General features: G+C 33.3%; 1 protein-coding gene across 1 annotated transcript; it reads left to right on the plus strand.

Annotated features, from left to right (window-relative positions):
* The first annotated feature begins 1,544 nt into the window (after positions 1–1,544).
* On the plus strand, positions 1,545–10,938 carry LOC114340512 (uncharacterized). The gene is made up of 3 exons (XM_028291261.2): positions 1,545–1,674; positions 8,201–8,563; positions 10,548–10,938. The coding sequence occupies exons 1-3, from the start codon at positions 1,603–1,605 to the stop codon at positions 10,926–10,928; spliced, it is 816 nt and encodes a 271-aa protein (XP_028147062.2). The 5' UTR covers positions 1,545–1,602; the 3' UTR covers positions 10,929–10,938.
* The last annotated feature ends 7,600 nt before the right edge of the window (positions 10,939–18,538 follow it).

Below are 18,538 nucleotides of genomic sequence, written 5' to 3' on the forward strand. Positions count from 1 at the left end.
TAGTACCATCCTTGGATTATAAACTTTCATTTGACATCTCATTTGTCATTCTACCTGGTAAAATAACTAAGGCATTATATTCGCGGTCGGACGGACAAACGGACAGACAGCCTAGGTAAAATTTCTTACCTTTATTACCATCCTTAGATTATAAGCTTTCATTTGACACCTCATTTGTCATTCTACCTGGTAAAATGACGGAGAAGTTATATTCTCAGTCGGACGGACAGACGCACAGACAGCGTTAGGTAAAATTTTTCATCTTTATTACCATCCTTGGATTATAAGCTTTCATTTGACATCTTATTTGTCATTCTACCTGGTAAAATTACTAAGGAATTATATTAGCGGTCGGACAGACAGACAGACAGACAGACGGACAGACAGCCTAGATCAAATTTCTCACCTATAGTAGCATCTTGGATTATAAACTTTCATTTGACACCTCATTTGTCATTCTACCTGGTTATAAGGACGGAGGAGTTATATTCGCAGTCAGACAGACCGACGGCCAGACAGCCTAGTTAAAATTTCTCAATTTTATTACTATCCTTGGATTATAAGCTTTCATTTGTCATCTCATTTGTCATTCTATCTGGTACAGGTACAATGACGTAGGAGTTATATTCGCTGTCGGACAGACAGACGGACAGACAACCTAGATCAAATTTCTAACCTCTAGTACCATCCTTGGATTATAAGCTTTCATTTGACACCTCGTTTGTCATTCTATCTGGTATAAAGACGGAGGAGTTATATTCGCGGTTGGAGAGACCGACGGACAGACAGCTTAAGTAAAATTTCTCACCTTTAATACCATCCTTGGATTATAAGCTTTCATTTGACACCTTATTTGTCATTCTAGCTGGTATAAGGACGGATGAGGTATATTCGCGGTCGGACAGACCGACGGTCAGACAGCCTAGGTAAAATTTCTCACCTTTACTACCATCCTTGGATTATAAGCTTTCATTTGACACCTCATTTGTCATTCTAGCTGGTATATTGACGGAGGAGTTGTGATCACAGACAGACAGACAGACGGACGGACAGACGGACGTGGATAATTCAAAGTTTTCACATTTTTTCAAAATTGGGTGAAAACAACAGTTAGTAATTTTGCCAATTTTGGCAAAATTGGCCAAAAACAAAAATAATATTACCTGCTAAAATTACTAGCCAATTGTGTCTTAGCGAACCGACATATATCAACTGTAAAAATTTCAGATAACTGGGTGCAGTTATATTAAAATTTAGTAGAAAATGGAACAGTAACTGGACTATGATTGACATTCACAACCACAACTGTTCTAATTTAAACAAGAATAAACTGTAAAATAATTTTGAAATATTTTATAATTAAGTACATACCTACAATAATTATACAATAAATTTTTTTGTTAAATTATATTTTTATATCCTTGTTGACAATCTGCAATTAAATATTTCACTGCATTTTATTGGTTAAATTCCTTTAGGCCAATATACAAAAAATCAATTTTTGCTAGGCAACTATCATTACAAAAACAACAAGACTATGGTCTCTAGTTCCTTAGCTCTAATCCATGTTCATGATGTAAATTTTAAATATTTTTGTATATTATGATTTCAAAAAAAGATAATTTGTTGATTAGGCCTTGGCAGCAGAAAAAATTTGCATATCACCGTCATAAGGTAAGCGTAATTGCCAATAGTGAAGATGTCTAAGAACTGAGATCAATTTTCCTTCTAATAGAAAGTTGTTATCAATTTGATTCACTTATTAATCTACTAATACATTACAATAGGAATATACGCCTATATTGAATATACACTTCTCCAATAAATTAACGCACCATCTTAAAAATCGGTCAATTTTGATGTCTCGAATTTCCTATAAACCTGTTGTCCGATTAAGGTGAGTTTTTTAACGTGTTATAGCCCAATATCGCTGTAATAATATTGTTGCTAGACAGGTAAATTGTCATTGTAAACTGTAATTTTTTCTCAAAGTTCGCGTGACCCTGTGGAATATTTTAGCATTTATAAAATACTGAAATTAAAACCCATTATAGCCTCATGTTTTCTTTACATTCTGTTTTTTTTATTCATTCGCTTATGTTGGATAACAAAAAAGTTATAGGAACTTTAACAACTAGCCTTGTTTTTTGGCAATACAAGGTGTTTTTAAATAAAGTATGGCAAACTTTAAGGGATAATTCTGCATGAAAAATTAATGATTATTGCTTTATAAACGTATGTCCGCAAATGCTTCGTTTCCGACATAGGGAGTGTTGAAATTTTTCTTACAAACTGACGATTTATTTAATGCTCTAAAACCAGTTAAGATATTCAAATGGAATTTGGTGGGTTTTAAGAGGTAGTTTATTGCGCCTATTTTGATATACAATTATAGGAATTTAATATTTACCATTGGCGCGCATACGCGCTTATGTGCGCCAATGGTGAACATAAAATTCTTAATTGTATGTCAAAAAATACACAATAACTACCTCTAAGCCAAGCCGCACACCAAAGAAACATGAAACGAAAAACATGAAACATGAAACGAAAAACATGTTTCATGAAAAGAAAACACTGCTAAAAAAATCTCAAAGTCCGCCTACTAATGAAACGAGTGTGATTCGTGCTCATGACACAGTTTTATTTTCGGAGAGTCTCATAAATGGCCGGATATATATTTGTTTAGCAGTGGTTTATTTCCATGAAACGTAATTTACGTTTCATGTTTCTTTGATGTGCGGCCGGGCTAAAAGGCAGGCCGCACATCAAAGAAACATGAAACGTAAATTACGTTTCATGGAAATAAACCACTGCTAAACAAATATACGTCCTGCCATTTATGAGACTCTCCGAAAATAAAAATGTGTCATGAGCATGAATCACACTCGTTTCATTGATAGGCGGACTTTGAGATTTGTTTAGCAGTGTTTTCTTTTCATGAAACATGTTTTTCGTTTTATGTTTCATGTTTTTCGTTTCATGTTTCTTTGGTGTGCGGCTTGCCTAAGGCAGGCCATCAGACATCAAAGAAACATGAAACGTAAATTACGTTTCATGGAAATAAACCACTGCTAAACAAATATACGTCCTGCCATTTATGAGACTCTCCGAAAATAAAAATGTGTCATGAGCATGAATCACACTCGTTTCATTGATAGGCGGACTTTGAGATTTGTTTAGCAGTGTTTTCTTTTCATGAAACATGTTTTTCGTTTTATGTTTCATGTTTTTCGTTTCATGTTTCTTTGGTGTGCGGCTTGCCTAAGGCAGGCCATCAGACATCAAAGAAACATGAAACGTAAATTACGTTTCATGGAAATAAACCACTGCTAAACAAATATATGTCCGGACATTTATGAAACTCTCCGAAAATAAAAATTTGTCATGAGCATGAATCACACTCGTTTCATTGGTAGGCGGACTTTGAGATTTGTTTAGCAGTGTTTCCTTTTCATGAAACATGTTTTTCGTTTCATGTTTCATGTTTTTCGTTTCATGTTTCTTTGGTGTGCGGCTTGGCTTAAAGCCCACTAAATTTTATTTTCATACCTCAACCTGCTTTAGAGCAGTACATAAATCGTCAGTTTGTAAGAAAAATTTCAACACCCCCTATCTCGGAAAAGAAGCATTTGCAGACATACGTTTATAAAGCAAATTGTCATTTTTTCATGCAGAATTATTACCCCTTACAGTTTGCCATACTTATTTAAAAACACCCTGTATTAATGAAAAAAACAAGGCTAGTTGAAGTACCTAACTTTTTTATTATCCAACATAAGCGAATGAATCAAAAAACACAATGTTAAGAAAACATGAGGCTATAGTTGGGTTTTAATTCGGTCTCTCCGTCCGTCCGTCCGTCCGTCCGTCCTCTTTCTGTCCGTAAACACAACTCCTCCGTCATTCTACCAGATAGAATGACAAATGAGGTGTCAAATGAAAGCTTATAATCCAAAGATTGTACTAAAGGTCAGAAATTTGACCTAGACTGTCTGTCTGTCTGTCCGTCCGTTGGCGAATATAACTCCTCGGTCATTATAACAGGTATAATGACAAATGAGAAAAGGTGAGAAATTTGACCTAGGACTTCCGATTTTAAAAATACCACCAAAAGTACTGTTTTAAAGTCACCGGAATAGTACAAGTGATAGGTATATTATTCGACGCGCCTTCGCAAGACGAAAACAAAAATATATACTTCCGATTTCATGACAGTCTGTTTGTCCGTCCGAGAATACAACTTTTCCGTTATTAATACAGATAGAATGATAAATGAGGTGTCGAATGAATTCTACTTTCGATTATTTTGGGTGAAAATCTCGGACTTGCGAAGTCCAATTACTTGTTAAAAAAATCGGACAACAGCTTTAGGACATTCGAGACATTAAGAATGACCCATTTTTAAAGTGGTGCGTTAATTTCTTGGAGAAGAGTATATATCTCACCCTTAATGGTTCGGTAATATATTTGTGCCTCTCTCACTCTCTCCGCCCACCTCTCGTTTTTACTACTAAAAGGTAGCAATCAGTACCATGTCTTTCTATGACGAAAGTCCTGGTGAGATCGGGTTTTTACATTTCGTATTACAGTGGAACTCCGATAAATCAGCCTCCGATAACCCGGAAGCCCTGCTAACCCGGACCGATTTTCATCAGACAAATCAAACATTTTTTACCATATCAAACCATGTATTACATGGTATACAGCCAACTACAGGAAAACTTTTTCCTTGTGGATTTTTTAAACATTTTTTCAGTTTGACTGAGTTTTTTACCAATAAATGAACAATACTGCATACAACTGTACGTAATTTAGATGTATTATCGGTATGTATTTCATGTTTTCGCAATTATAACGGAGTTTACCTCTAATAGTCCAGGGCGCATCTGTTTTGAGATGGACGTTGAGAGGTGACTCAAATTTTTTTGCAGAAATTGCTTGAAAATAACTCAAATAATAATATTTGAGTTATCCTCCCACTCACAAAGGTCCGGAACATTGTTTAAATAGTCAAAATGTCAAAATATGAAGGAAAAATTCAATTTTTTTCTTCGTTTTTTGATTATAACTTTAAAAGTATTAATTTTCGAGAAAAGTTGTATTGACATAAAAGTTGCGTAATTAAATTTCCTACAATAGAGAATTGGTTAAAAATTTAAAAAATAGTCACCCTAGTTGCAAAATAGCCATAATTGCGAAAAAATCATACAAAAACAAGTATTCGCATTTTACGTTTTTCAACCATTTATGCTACACTTAGGACCTTTATATTTTACCCAGAAAAACTTTATGATACAGTAAAACAATACTGTAAATTTCATTAAGATCGGTTCAATAGATTTTGCAAAATAAATTTTGCAATCCAGCTTTCGCAAAAAAAAATCATTTTTTCAAAATGTTACAGGACTGAAAATAAAGCAGATAGCAAGTTGAATTTTTTTTTGCTTATAGAAGTGTACTGTACCTTTCATTTGCAATTTTCAAAATTAAAATCGATTAATTACCACGGCGTCAGAAAATTTTTGAAATAAACAATAATTTTTGGTGCTACGCGCAGGACAGCGGTATTCGATTCACACAAGTTGATTTCCACCAAAATTTCTTCCAAACTTTATCTAATATATTATTTTCTTACTCTATATTTTGTTGTATTTTAATATTTTAATTCCACAAAAATCAAACTAATTTTATTATTGTTTGTGAAATATTATTTAAACAATTGCGTATGTTTAAAAATAATAAACTTTTATTATTTAAGTTAAAATATATTAACAAAGAAAGTTTTTGCTAATAAAAGTGTTATTTCAAAGGATAGAGTATGTGTTTTTATTTTGCAATAAACAATTTATTTATTTATATCGAAATATAATAAAAATTAAAATGTATCAATCATTATCAAAGGTCATTGGAATGCCCAATCAAAACAAACTATCCGCTGTCCTGCGCGTAGCACCAATAATTATTGTTTATTTAAAAAAAATTCTCACGCCGTGGTGTTAATCGATTTTAATTTTGCAAAATTGCAAATGAAAGGTACAGTACACTTCTATACGCAAAAAAATTTTTAACTTGCTATCTGCTTTATTTTCAGTCCTGTAACATTTTGAAAAAATGATTTTTTTTTACGAAAGCTGGATTGCAAAATTTATTTTGCAAAATCTATTGAACCGATCTTAATGAAATATAAAGTATTGTTTTACTGTATTATATAGTTTTTCAGGGTTAAATATGAAGGTACTAAGTGTAGCATAAATGGTTGAAAAACGTATAATGTGAATACTTGTTTTTGTATGCTTTTTTCACAATTATTGCTATTTTGCAACAAGTGTGACTATTTTTTAAATTTTTAACCAATTCTATATTGTAGAAAATTTAATTGCGCAACTTTTATGTCAGTACAACTTTTCTCGAAAATGAATACTTTTAAAGTTATAATCAAAAAACCAAGAAAAAAATCGAATTTTTCCTTAATTTTTTGACATTTTGATTATTTAAACAATGTTCCGGACCTTTTTGAGAGGGAGGATAACTCAAATATTATTATTTGATTTATTTTCAAGCAATTTCTGCAAAAAAATTTGAGTCACCTCTCAACGTCCAAATGTACTAATATTTTTACAGATGCGCCCTGGTCTATAAGTATACCGTATTTTATTAATAATTTTTACCACATTCTCCGGCTAACCCGGATTTTCGATAATCCGGATCGGCCGCGGTCCCGATTAATCCGACTTAACGGAGGTTCCACTGTATATAGAACAATTTTTAGTTGAGCCGTTATATTTTGCAAAATATAATAAATAAATTGGTTTAATTGATATAATAGATCGCTATTTATATAAACACTGACAGGGACATTAATAATATAAGGGATCAAACTTAAACAGTTTCTTATTTCTGTTATGTCCTTTTGTAGTATATGGGACTATTTGAAAGTATTTTTTCCATTACTTGTAATTAATGGAATTTATTTATATTATCATTTTTTGTCATTGCTATTTATTGTGCAACTATCATAATAACAAATATGCCAAATTTCATATTTATAACTTAATTAAATAATAGCATGTTTTTTGAAAAAATAGCTGTAATGTAGGAATACAAAATCTTTAAACGAGATTTTCCAAAAATCTACTTTTTTGAATTGTGCCTATACAGGGTGTTTGGTAAAGAATGGGCCATAGCTTAACCTTAGATTGCTGAGCTTAAAATAGGTCGATATATTTCCTAACAGGCATGGGATAACAATACCTACGAAATTTGGTAAGCGGGGTTTTTGGGATGAGAAATCTAAATTCGCCACCAAAAATGACGTATTACCCAGAGGGCGCCAGATACGTCTTTCAGCGCTTATTTCATACGTTCACTTTTTTTTTTCACCCACTCTATATACATTTTAAGTCAAAAATTTTATTCTATTAATATTTTTACTTAAAAAAGGTATACTAGATTCATCTCGCTAAACTCAACCGTTTTCGAGATAAACGCATTTTAAATCTGCGAGACAACATAATTTTTTGCATAATATCATTGTAGTTACACCCTAGAAATAACTCAAAACCAAAAAAATTGCCAAAAATGTATCGCAAATTTCTTTGCGATGTACGAATTTGCGATGCAATGACATAAATATGATAACTGGCACAATTATTATGATTTAAAGTTGATTTTTCGGGTATAACTACAATGATATTATGCAAAAAATTATGTTGCATCGCAGATTTAAAATGCGCTTTTCTCGAAAACCGTTGAGTTTAGCGAGATGAATCTAGTATACCTTTTTTAAGTAAAAATAATAAGAGGATAAAAGTTTTGATTCAAAAAGTATATAGAGTGGGGGATAAAAAAAATTGAACTTATTAAATGAGCGCTGAAAGACCTATGTGGCGCCCTCTGGGTAATACATCACTTTTGGTGGCGAATTTAGATCTCATCCCAAAAATCCCCGCTTACCAAATTTCGTGTTGTTATCCCGTGCCCGTCAGCAAATATTCAAGAATAAATAAAATAAAAGTTTAACTTTGACACCCTGTATTTCGGTTATTATCAACTTTTGTACTAAGGTAAGTTAGCTTAAATCGACCTATTTTTTTAAGCTCAGAAATCTAAGGTTAAGCTATGGCCCATTCTTTATCAAACACCCTGTATATTACTAAGGGTGCGATAATTATGTATAACAAATTATTTTCGTTTTAAGGTTCAATCTGCTTTACCGGCTGTCGACACCGGACCCCCTCCATTTCGTGAACATGTGTGCGTCAAGTTAAAAAAGCAACAAAAAGAAAAAGAACGATGTCGACGAATAGAACAAGACAACTATTTTTTAATGCAAAGACTAAACTACGTTATGAGAACAAGTAGAGTAGATAACATGTGGAAAACTCCGCAGCCAAACTTTTTGAACCGAGTCGCTATTTATGACAATATTGTACCAGAAATTGAAGACTTGATAGCTTTAGATTTTGTAGTAGATGATGATGATGAAGACTGTCATTTGGGAACAAGGAAATCTAAGTGTTATGCTTGTGCCCCAGAAAAAAATAAAATTGAAGGACCAAAAGTAAATATATATTTATATATTCAACAAAATATGCACAAGATGGAATGCAACCACAGACACGTGTTTCTGACTTATTAGTCGTCATCAGTATGGTATATCCAAACAGAAAGAAGCAATGCAACCAATTTGTGGCTGTAATGTTAGAATACCCTCAGGATTCGAGAGCAACAACTAACACATCCACGGAGGAAGCTACAGCTACCTGAGGAAAGGAATGCCAAACGTTTAGAACGTTTTAAACAATCAAACATAAAACGTTCTAAACGTTTGGCATTCCTTTCCTCAGGTAGCTGTAGCTTCCTCCGTGGATGTGTTAGTTGTTGCTCTCGAATCCTGAGGGTCTTCTAACATTACAGCCACAAATTGGTTGCATTGCTTCTGTTTGGCTATACCATACTGATGACGACTAATAGGTCAGAAACACGTGTCTGTGGTTGCATTCCATCTTGTTCATATTTTGTTTTTTGTCCTTGCTGCGAGCCATGCCAATATCTATTAACTGGGTGTGTTTATAATCAATGCTCGCGTTAACCTTTCTTCGTTGTTTATATATTTATTTATTTACAAAGCTTAACAGACCTTGAAGGCCTAGGGCTTCTTCTTCGTTTGGTGCCTATTCGTTTCGAATATTGGCTATCATTCTGGCTATAATTATTTTATTAACTGATGCTTTAAACAGATTAGTTGTTGTTTTGTTGTAGAGAACCATTTCTTCAGGTTCTTTAACCATGATATTCTTCTTCTCTCAATTCCTCGCTTTCCGAATACTTTGCCTTGAAGCCTCGAAGTAATCTGTATTTAATGCCGTTTCTCATTATTTGTCCGAGTCTAACTCCCTCCTTTTAATGGTATACATCACCTTTCTTTCTTTCTCCATTCTTCGTAGTACGGTCTCGTTGTTATCTTGTCCGTCCATGATATCCTTAGGATTCGATTGTATAGCCACATCTCTAAGGCTTCAAGTTTGTTCTCCATCGCTTCAGTGAGTGTCCAGGATTCAACTCTGTAGTATAATATGGAAAAGATTTAACATCGTAGGAGCCTTACTTTTAACTCCAGATTAATGTTGTGGAGTTTAAGAAAGTTTGGCTATGTTGTTGAATGCACTGCTAGCCTTTTCTACATTTTACTTCTTGTGAGTCATAACATGAAGTTTTAGTCTAGGGCTAAGATACAATTAATATAATACTTATATATTACAAAACTTGTATCATTTGGGATGGCTTCTTGTGCAATCATGCTCACTCATCCCTATTTGTAGCTCTTTCTTCCCAACCATCAATTCAAACCGTCTTTGCCTGGGTCATCCCTTCCTTCTTTTCGTGATTGACCCCATTTTAGGATCATCTTTGGCATTCTCTTAATTTCCATTCTCATCACGTGTCCCATCCATCTCACTCTCTGTGCTTTTATGAAGCGACTGATGCTTGGTTCCTAATACAGTTCCTCTAGCTCCCTGTTTGTTCATCGCACCCAACCTTCCACCGTGTTTTCGCTTCCACATACAGCTCTGAGCATTTCCTTTTATATCTTTTCAGTTTCTCCGTACTTGCTTTTTTCATTGTCCATACTTCGCTACCACACGTAACTGTGGTTACGTGTTGTAAATCCTTAACTTTGTTTTTCTCGATATACATTTGAGTTTATAGGTGGTCTTAGACTTCCCATTATTTATATCCTTTTGCCAATCTGGCATTCGCAGTTCCCTTTCTTCCTGACCTTTCCCTTCTATAATAACCCCCAGATACGTCTTTTATAATATTTTTAATTACTTTCTTATTTTATCCTTGTGGATCCTCTCCATACTACATGATTTATTATAGTATATTATATTATTATATATTATATTTGTATAACTGCACATTTAACTGACACCCTCAAGGTCACTTGCAACGCACCAACGAACGTCTGTCGTGTCTTCTCTTTGCGGTTGTAGATGCAGATAAATGGGTTTTACTGTACATACTAAATTTTTCTCTTTTAGATTCCCGAAGATCGCGTACCGTGGGAACACAATAAAAAACCGTCACAAAAGAATCGCAGCAAATCCGTACCAGTAAGAAAACCTGAACCAATGCTACCATCGATTCCAGAAAAGCAGCTATCGTCGAGCAAACCATCCTCCAGCAAATCGACGACCAGAATACATAAAGTATCATCATCTCCGAAAAAATCCAAAAATACTCGAGATAGGAAGTTCAGTGCCAAGGAACCTCACAGTATTATATTTAATAGGGGCTGTTTGAAACTCTCCGTCAATTTTCCGTCAGACACGACTGTCAAATTTCAAGAAGGAAACATTGAGAAATTTTTAATTCGTAGCGTGTGTTACTGTAAAAATTCACCTTTGGCACAAGTTTGTTAAAAAATTTTAAATACAATTTCACAACTTTAATAAAATACTTTTTTAATAATACTGAGCTTCTAGGATTGTTCCTATAGGCCTGGATCCCGCGTATAAAAAAAAGTTTATTAATAGCAAGCTGAAAATTTGTTAATAGCTTAACGGTGTCTATTCGGACAAACTTTGATGAACGGGAATACTGGAACAGGGGAAGTTCTTATTGTGGAACTGTTTAAAAATTTGGAACGTCAGATTACGAAAACGTTCCATGTATTTTGTTGGACAGAACATCCAATTGATTTGTTACCCTTTCATTAAACTCTCATGCACAAATCAGACTGCTATGCTTTTTCTCATGAGCATTTTTCAGTGCGTCACAGTTTTTCGATTTCTTTCTAACGCATTAAATTGTATATGACAGAAAAAAAAGGCACGTCAGTGATTACTTAGGTAATGATTCTAGTTCGGTGTTTATTCTAGTTGTCGATAGATGGCGCTATAATAGAAAAAACATTATTTACTAATTATATATCTACGAATATAATTTGTACAATTTATAAGACTACACAAATCGAAGAAAATACCATTTTATAAATGCAATAAAGACAATTGATTTGTTTTTATGCCCAATTGCAAATAAAATTTGACAACTGTCAGATTTAACTAAAATGTCATGTTAGAATAAATGTTATAAATGTATATTATCACGGACTTACCTTTTTTTCTATCATTTGTGACGCACTGAAAAATCCTCATGAAAAGAACCATATTTACCACCAACATAATTCCTGTCATTTCACATGTTCTACGTGTCGGACTTATTGAAATGCCCAACATATTTGTCGGACAAACATTTTTTCATATATGTAATATACTATAACGTTTGCTATTGAATTAACTCAAAAACAACCTGGTAGTTTTCACTATCATAAACTTGTCGACAAGATGACATGTTCCACAACTTCCTCTGTTCTAGTGTTCCCATACATCAAAGTTTGTCCGACTAGACATCGTTAAGCTATTAACAAATTTTCAGCTTACTATTAATAAACTTTTTTTGGTACGCGGGATCCAGACCTACTAGCTAGTCCCCAGTACACCGTACTTTTTTGAAAATGATTACAAAAGTCTTAAACATGGTTTTAACTGTTTCTTTTGAGCGAGTCTATTACTTTCTGAAATATTTCAGAGTGCAGGTTGAACGCGTTTCCTCACGTCCCACGCCTAAACCTCTAGCTCTAGCGCGCTTAGGTTTTGTGATTGCAAAACTATAATTTTTAATTTTAATCAAAAGATTATGCGTTGAAATAAAATAAATTATTTTTGTCGGACAAAAAAGAGTGATCGTTCAGTCCGACACCGGCAAAATGCCACTCTAGCGCAGTACAGTTTTGTTATTACCAAACTCTTAATTTTCAATTAAAAGTATTTATAATTAATTACAAAAGATTGTAGATCTCTAGTACGACAAATTTACAGCTTCGTTTCTTTAGTCCGACAACGTAAAATGTTAATTAATTTAGCAAATAAACGTCAACACAACAATAATAATGGCAACGTGCAAGCGTCAAGACCAATTACGATGTCGAAATGTGGTCTCGACACAGCTTGTGTAGTCGAAATCAATTTCTATCTAGTAGAGGTGGAGATACGTCACAGAATACCAATTCCTACAAATTCCGATCCGACTTGCGGATCTCTATTCCATCTGACTCGTTTCTATTATATAAATAAATGAGGACGCTTAGGCCACGCATTTACCTTCTCTTCGTCTTTTATGACCCTTCCTTTCCCTTTCGTCGACAAAACCTGCCTTGATCTTTTTTATCTTTTTCATTTTTACTCAGTTTGAGTATTTAGAAACTGTCTTTCGGTCCTTTTCCTTGACGAAGGGAAGGTAAATGCGTGGCCTAAACGTCCTCTATTTGCTTTCTCATACTTTCTTCGTCTCTTGTGATTATATATTGTAAAATCCGGAGATACGGGATGCAGCCAGAAAGCAGTTTATTAACGAAAAGTCTTAGATTTAAAATATTGTTTATTATATTTTTATTTCAATTATTCTAATTGTTTAAAAGGTAGTAAACTTTGCATCTGGGGCTTTTCGTTGTTTTCCTCGTAATACGAGAGATGTCGCTAAATTGCGTCTCAGAGGTGGGTTCATTGCATTGCGATGGTTTGCCTTAAATTGGCAGAATTGTTTGTATTTCCTTCAGAGTTGAGACTTCTGAGCTTCACTGATGAGGTATAAGGATGCTGAAATAGCTATATGGAGATGGTGGTCCAACTCTGAATCAAATATAGACAAAACCTGCCTTGATCTTTTTTATCTTTTTCATTTTTACTCAGTTTGAGTATTTAGAAACTGTCTTTCGGTCCTTTTCCTTGACGAAGCGAAGGTAAATGCGTGGCCTAAGCGTCCTCTATTTGCTTTCTCCTACTTTCGTCGTCTCTTGTGATTATATATTGTAAAATCCGGAGATACGGGATGCAGCCAGAAAACAGTTTATTAACGAAAAGTCTTAGATTTAAAATATTGTTTATTATATTTTTATTTCAATTATTCTAATCGTTTAAAAGGTAGTAAACTTTGTATCTGGGGCTTTTCGTTGTTTTCCTCGTAATACGAGAGATGTCGCTAAATTGCGTCTCAGAGGTGGGTTCATTGCATTGCGATGGTTTGCCTTAAATTGGCAGAATTGTTTGTATTTCCTTCAGAGTTGAGACTTCTGAGCTTCACTGATGAGGCATAAGGATGCTGAAATAGCTATATGGAGATGGTGGTCCAACTCTGAATCAAATATATAGACAAAACCTGCCTTGATCTTTTTATCTTATTCTTTATATATTAGTGCATACTGTACAAGTTTGTATGAATAAATACTAATTTTATATGTAATTACGTGGCTAAAGGTTCTAAACCAAGGCCAGAAAACAAAACAAAAAAGGTATTAATTTCTTCTCTATCGATAAAAAATAATGTATAAAAAATTTTACATAATGTATAAAATATTTTAACAACATTGCTACATACCTTTCCTGATTTTTTTGGGACTGAAAATAGGCTTAAACCACCTCCGCTTTAACAGCCACGATATATACGAGAATACCCAGTGCCGGTTTATGCACTGGGCGCTTGGGGCGAGCGCCCAGGGGCCCGGACCCCGGAGGGGCCCGTACGGACCCCTTCCTTTTATTAATAAAAAAAGTAAAGTCCGCTAAATAATCTACGTATTTTCCAAAATGGAAAAAAAAACGACGAAATACCTGCGATTTAGAAATGGTCTGATTTTAAGACTGATGACTTTATAAAAACTGCGAACTTTTAAACCAAAAAGTGATGTCTTAGAACGTTATAAACACATGTTTGAAGATGTAGAAAAAGCTTATTATAGAAGATTACATAAAAGCAACTTTTATAGATGAAAACCCAATGGAGGCAAAGAAACGAGAGATTGGCTAATATACGGCGCAAGTGTTAAAGCTGTTTATTGTTACCCATGCAAATTATTTTCAATTGAAAAAATAGTTTAACTGAGTTTGGATGGACCCACTGGAAACATTTGAATATTTTGCTCAAATCTCACGAAGAAAGTAAATTTCATCTGAACTCTATGGTTACATTAATATCAAGATCATCATTGATTGGAGTTATAGACGCTGTCTTGAAAGAGCAAGTAAAATGCGAAGCTAACTATTGGATAAACGTCCTAAGAAGAGTTGTTGTCAATACTAAATGACTTGCTTCTCAAGGACTAGCTTTCCGTTGATGCAATGAGGATTTAACGAGTCATCATAAAGGAAATTACAGTTGTCTTGTATACTTGGCTAAATTTGACTACTTCTTAGCTGAGCATTTACAACGGAATGCGAATAAATGAAAAGGTTCAGTTAGCTATCTGTCTCACCAAATTTGCAATGAATTTTTGGAAGTAATGAAATCAAAGCTTGTAGAAACTTTTGACGCTGTAAATGCTTTAGTTAAAAACTAGGGATCCATCAAACCTATTTTTTCCAGTTAAGCAATAACAGAGACGAAAAATTAGCAATTAAAAATGAAGCCAAGACACTGCAGAATAAAATCTTTGAGGCAGCTCTATTGACACTGATTTTGACAAAAACTTTGGAACGAGTTAATGCAAAAGCAATACGTGAACGTGAAGAAACTGTGGACTTAAACGTGTCAATTGGAGTAGAAATAATGACTAATGACAATCTATTTTGAGATTTGTTGGAGACGTAAGAAATATGTCAAGCGAAATTGAACTAGAAGCCAAAAATTTTTTTTTTTCGAAGACGATGATATATGCTACAAAGATGTTACATCAGCTGTTAGATGATTTTCTACGCTAGATAAAGAAGCAGTCAAGACGTCAATTAATACTTTATATGTGAAATATAAAAAAATGTGTTGATGAAACCAAAGAGAACTTGCATAATGGAATTACCCATTCTATAACATTATGCCAAAAGTTAAATAAACATTTATAAAATTTGGTATCATCCAGGATGTAAATATTGTACCTAAAGGTAACATTTCCCAATATTTTACCTTTACTGCGAGTTTGTTTCACGATACCATTTCTAATGCATCAGGCGAGCGGTCTTTTTCGGCTTTAAAAAGAATAAACATATATTTAACGCCAAATTTGGGTCAAGAAAATCTAGACGCATATCACTATTGTATTATAGAAAATGAAGACCTAGAGCAACTGAATTGTGATAGTATCATCTGACAGATTGCTAATGCCTAATCAAGCAAAAAAGTGATCTAATTTTTGTCATATGTATTTTTTAGAATATATTTTTTTGTTTGCCATGTGTTGTTTTGTGTAACTTTCTATTTTTTTTATACATTTTTAAATGTATTTTTTGGAATATTTTTAAGTTTGCTATTCTTCTTGTTTTCTAAAAATTGTGTATGGATTTTACGGGTATAAATACATGAATGTGTTTTCTTGTAAAAAAATCTGACAACGAATAGCAATTAAGGGGGCCCCTAAATATTCAGCGCCCAGGGCCCGAAGTTAGGTTAAACCGGCACTGAGAATACCCTCCTTTGTCCTTAGCCATTTCAACAGTAAATTAACCACTACACACACCAGACACAAATAAAACCGAAACTTTTATAAAATCTAAATACAAAGTCTCATCTCAATCTAAATTATAAATAAAAGTCAATAAAAATACAAGATACAAAAATTAACGCCGGTTCTGCACAATTTCAAAGATTACCAAATTTATTTGACATTAGAACATCTTAAAAAATGGCCGACGTCGCTCATGCGCATAAAAATTTGGATTTCTTCTCCGCGCCAGTTTTTGGCGCAGATGATGCGCTTTAACCTAACTTCCAGAATTTCAGAAAACTAGATTAAGGGGCTAAGGGCTAAGGCTTAAGGATTTATGGTTGGTTAGGTTTAGTTTAGGTCACGTTTAGGTTGGCCGTTCTGCCCTTCTGGTTGCATTTATTATTTGCTTGCCGTACTAAAAAATTTTCTATTTCATTCAGTTTTATTAGTGTGCAATTTGTTTCACTAGGATACAAACAACGGTTTTTGTTGTTCTGTTGTGCAGTGTGAATTTGAAATAAAACAACAATATACATCAGTTCAAAAGGAATAACGTTTCACATTGGAATAATATTTAATATTATGGTTTTTTAGCAGAGACCCTTCTATTTTAATACGGTGAGTAGTAACATACCTCTAAATTTTGATAATTCTCTATACTTTAAACAAATAACTCTTGAACTTTAACTCTCTATTAGAATAAGAAAGTAAAATAAAAAAATTACAATATCTATCATTACTGTTACTCTTTGTTGAGTAAACAGACATAATACAGTTCAAACAGGATTCATCCTGGCATTTTTTAGTAAAATTAGTCCATATACCTACAGACACAAATTTATCTAAGCTCTATCTTAACACCTCGTCCTGAGATTAGGCAGAATATTTCAGAAAAAGTAAAACTAACAAATGTTCAGGTTTTCATAGAACTAAATCTACAGTACTTACTTACCTACATACATTTATTATGTATATCCAAAATCCATTGATTACAATTAAACGAAAGCTTACAAACTTACAACTACAGAACAAATTTAAGGCTGTTTTTAACAGTTGTATTCATGATATTGTGAATTGCTTTTGTATAAGTGTTGTCTTCCAATCTGAGGTTGGATATCATCATTACTATCTTTACTCTATCTACCGCTGCTCTGAAGATTTCTATTAAACTGTATTTAAAACTGCCAGTCCTTTAAATTTTTCAACTATGACACTCTCCTTCTTCCTATATCCGTTCCTCCTTATCTTTCCCTGTATTATCAGTCTTAGCATTTCATATTGTTCCTCTCATTACGTGTCCCAGATATTGTAACTTTCTTATTTTTGCAGTGTTTATTGTTTCATATTCTTTATCCATTTCTCGCAATACTATGTTTGTTTTCTTCTGTGTCCATGCAATTCTGAGCATTCTTCTGTAGCACTACATTTCAAATGATGGTAGTGTATTCTTGTGTTTTGCTTTAGTGTCCGGCTTTCAAGTCCGTCTTTTAGTATTGAAAACATATAACATCTCTTACTCTCAGTTCTAATCCTAGGTCTTTATTACAGGGAATTGTTTTCATTTTTACAAACTTATTTCTTGCTATTTCTATCCAGACCCTAATTTCTTTTGTTTGATCATTATTTTCTGAAATCCAGGTTCTCAGGTATTTGTGTTTATCAACCCTATCTATTGGTACACTTCCCAAATGTATCTTTACTTATTTGTATAAGTATTACTACATATATTTGTTTTTGTTGTTATTATAATATATTTAGTCTTTTTTATGTTTTTTAGTCCATCTTTTTCACAGAAACTGCTTGTTTTTTTTAGTAGTATGTAGTTGGAGTTGTTCAGCAGAGCTTGCCATTGCTTTTGTACAGCGATTTCTTTATCATACTGACAATGTTTGGTTACCATACCATAAATAATGTATGAAAACACAAGAAATTATTCAATGTGATAAAACTGAAAGAAATTTAATATTTTTGAAGTAGTAGATTATTTAAAACAAATGACAACCACCACATCTATTGAACAACGAGACCCTGTCATTGTCACTGCACACTAGGTTAATAAAATTTGAAAATATTAAGGAATATTCATTTTACTTTTCGTATTGTAGCTTATTCAGACTTAACACGTTGAATGCCGCACAAATCATATACGATTCACACTTATTTTATTGAGAGGGCCACATGAATCACACTTGCTTCGCAGTGACTGCTATGCTGTATGGACCACAGCTAAGTCGGTCCAGAGAGCCGGAATATTATATACATTGCGGCGTTCAACGTGTTAATATGTATTTCAAAAAAGTTTTTGGTGATGGTCAGTTTGAATAATTTCTTATTTTTCTATAATAAGTTTTAAATAGTTATTTTTCTGCAAATTTTGGCATTCTTTTTTTAATTTTTAAGATATTTTGTTGATTAAACCTATGTATTTTTTGTGGGCTCTTTATTATTTGTTCATTAATTAAAGATGAATAATTTAATTATTTGTGGCACATAATAAAAAACCACTGTTAACAATATTAACATTTTACCAATTTAAATTAAATAAAATTAAAATTAAGT

This window comes from Diabrotica virgifera, chromosome 8, assembly GCF_917563875.1.
Source record: "Diabrotica virgifera virgifera chromosome 8, PGI_DIABVI_V3a".
In the NCBI taxonomy this organism is placed as follows: Eukaryota; Metazoa; Arthropoda; class Insecta; order Coleoptera; family Chrysomelidae; genus Diabrotica; species Diabrotica virgifera.

Bases quoted from the DNA above. Each gene is read 5' to 3' on its own strand.
- LOC114340512 (XM_028291261.2), top strand. From the start codon at position 1,603: ATGATTTCAAAAAAAGATAATTTGTTGATTAGGCCTTGGCAGCAGAAA. The intron at 1,675-8,200 runs GTAAGCGTAATT...TTTCGTTTTAAG, and splicing joins TTGCATATCACCGTCATAAG to GTTCAATCTGCTTTACCGGC. The intron at 8,564-10,547 runs GTAAATATATAT...TTTCTCTTTTAG, and splicing joins ATAAAATTGAAGGACCAAAA to ATTCCCGAAGATCGCGTACC.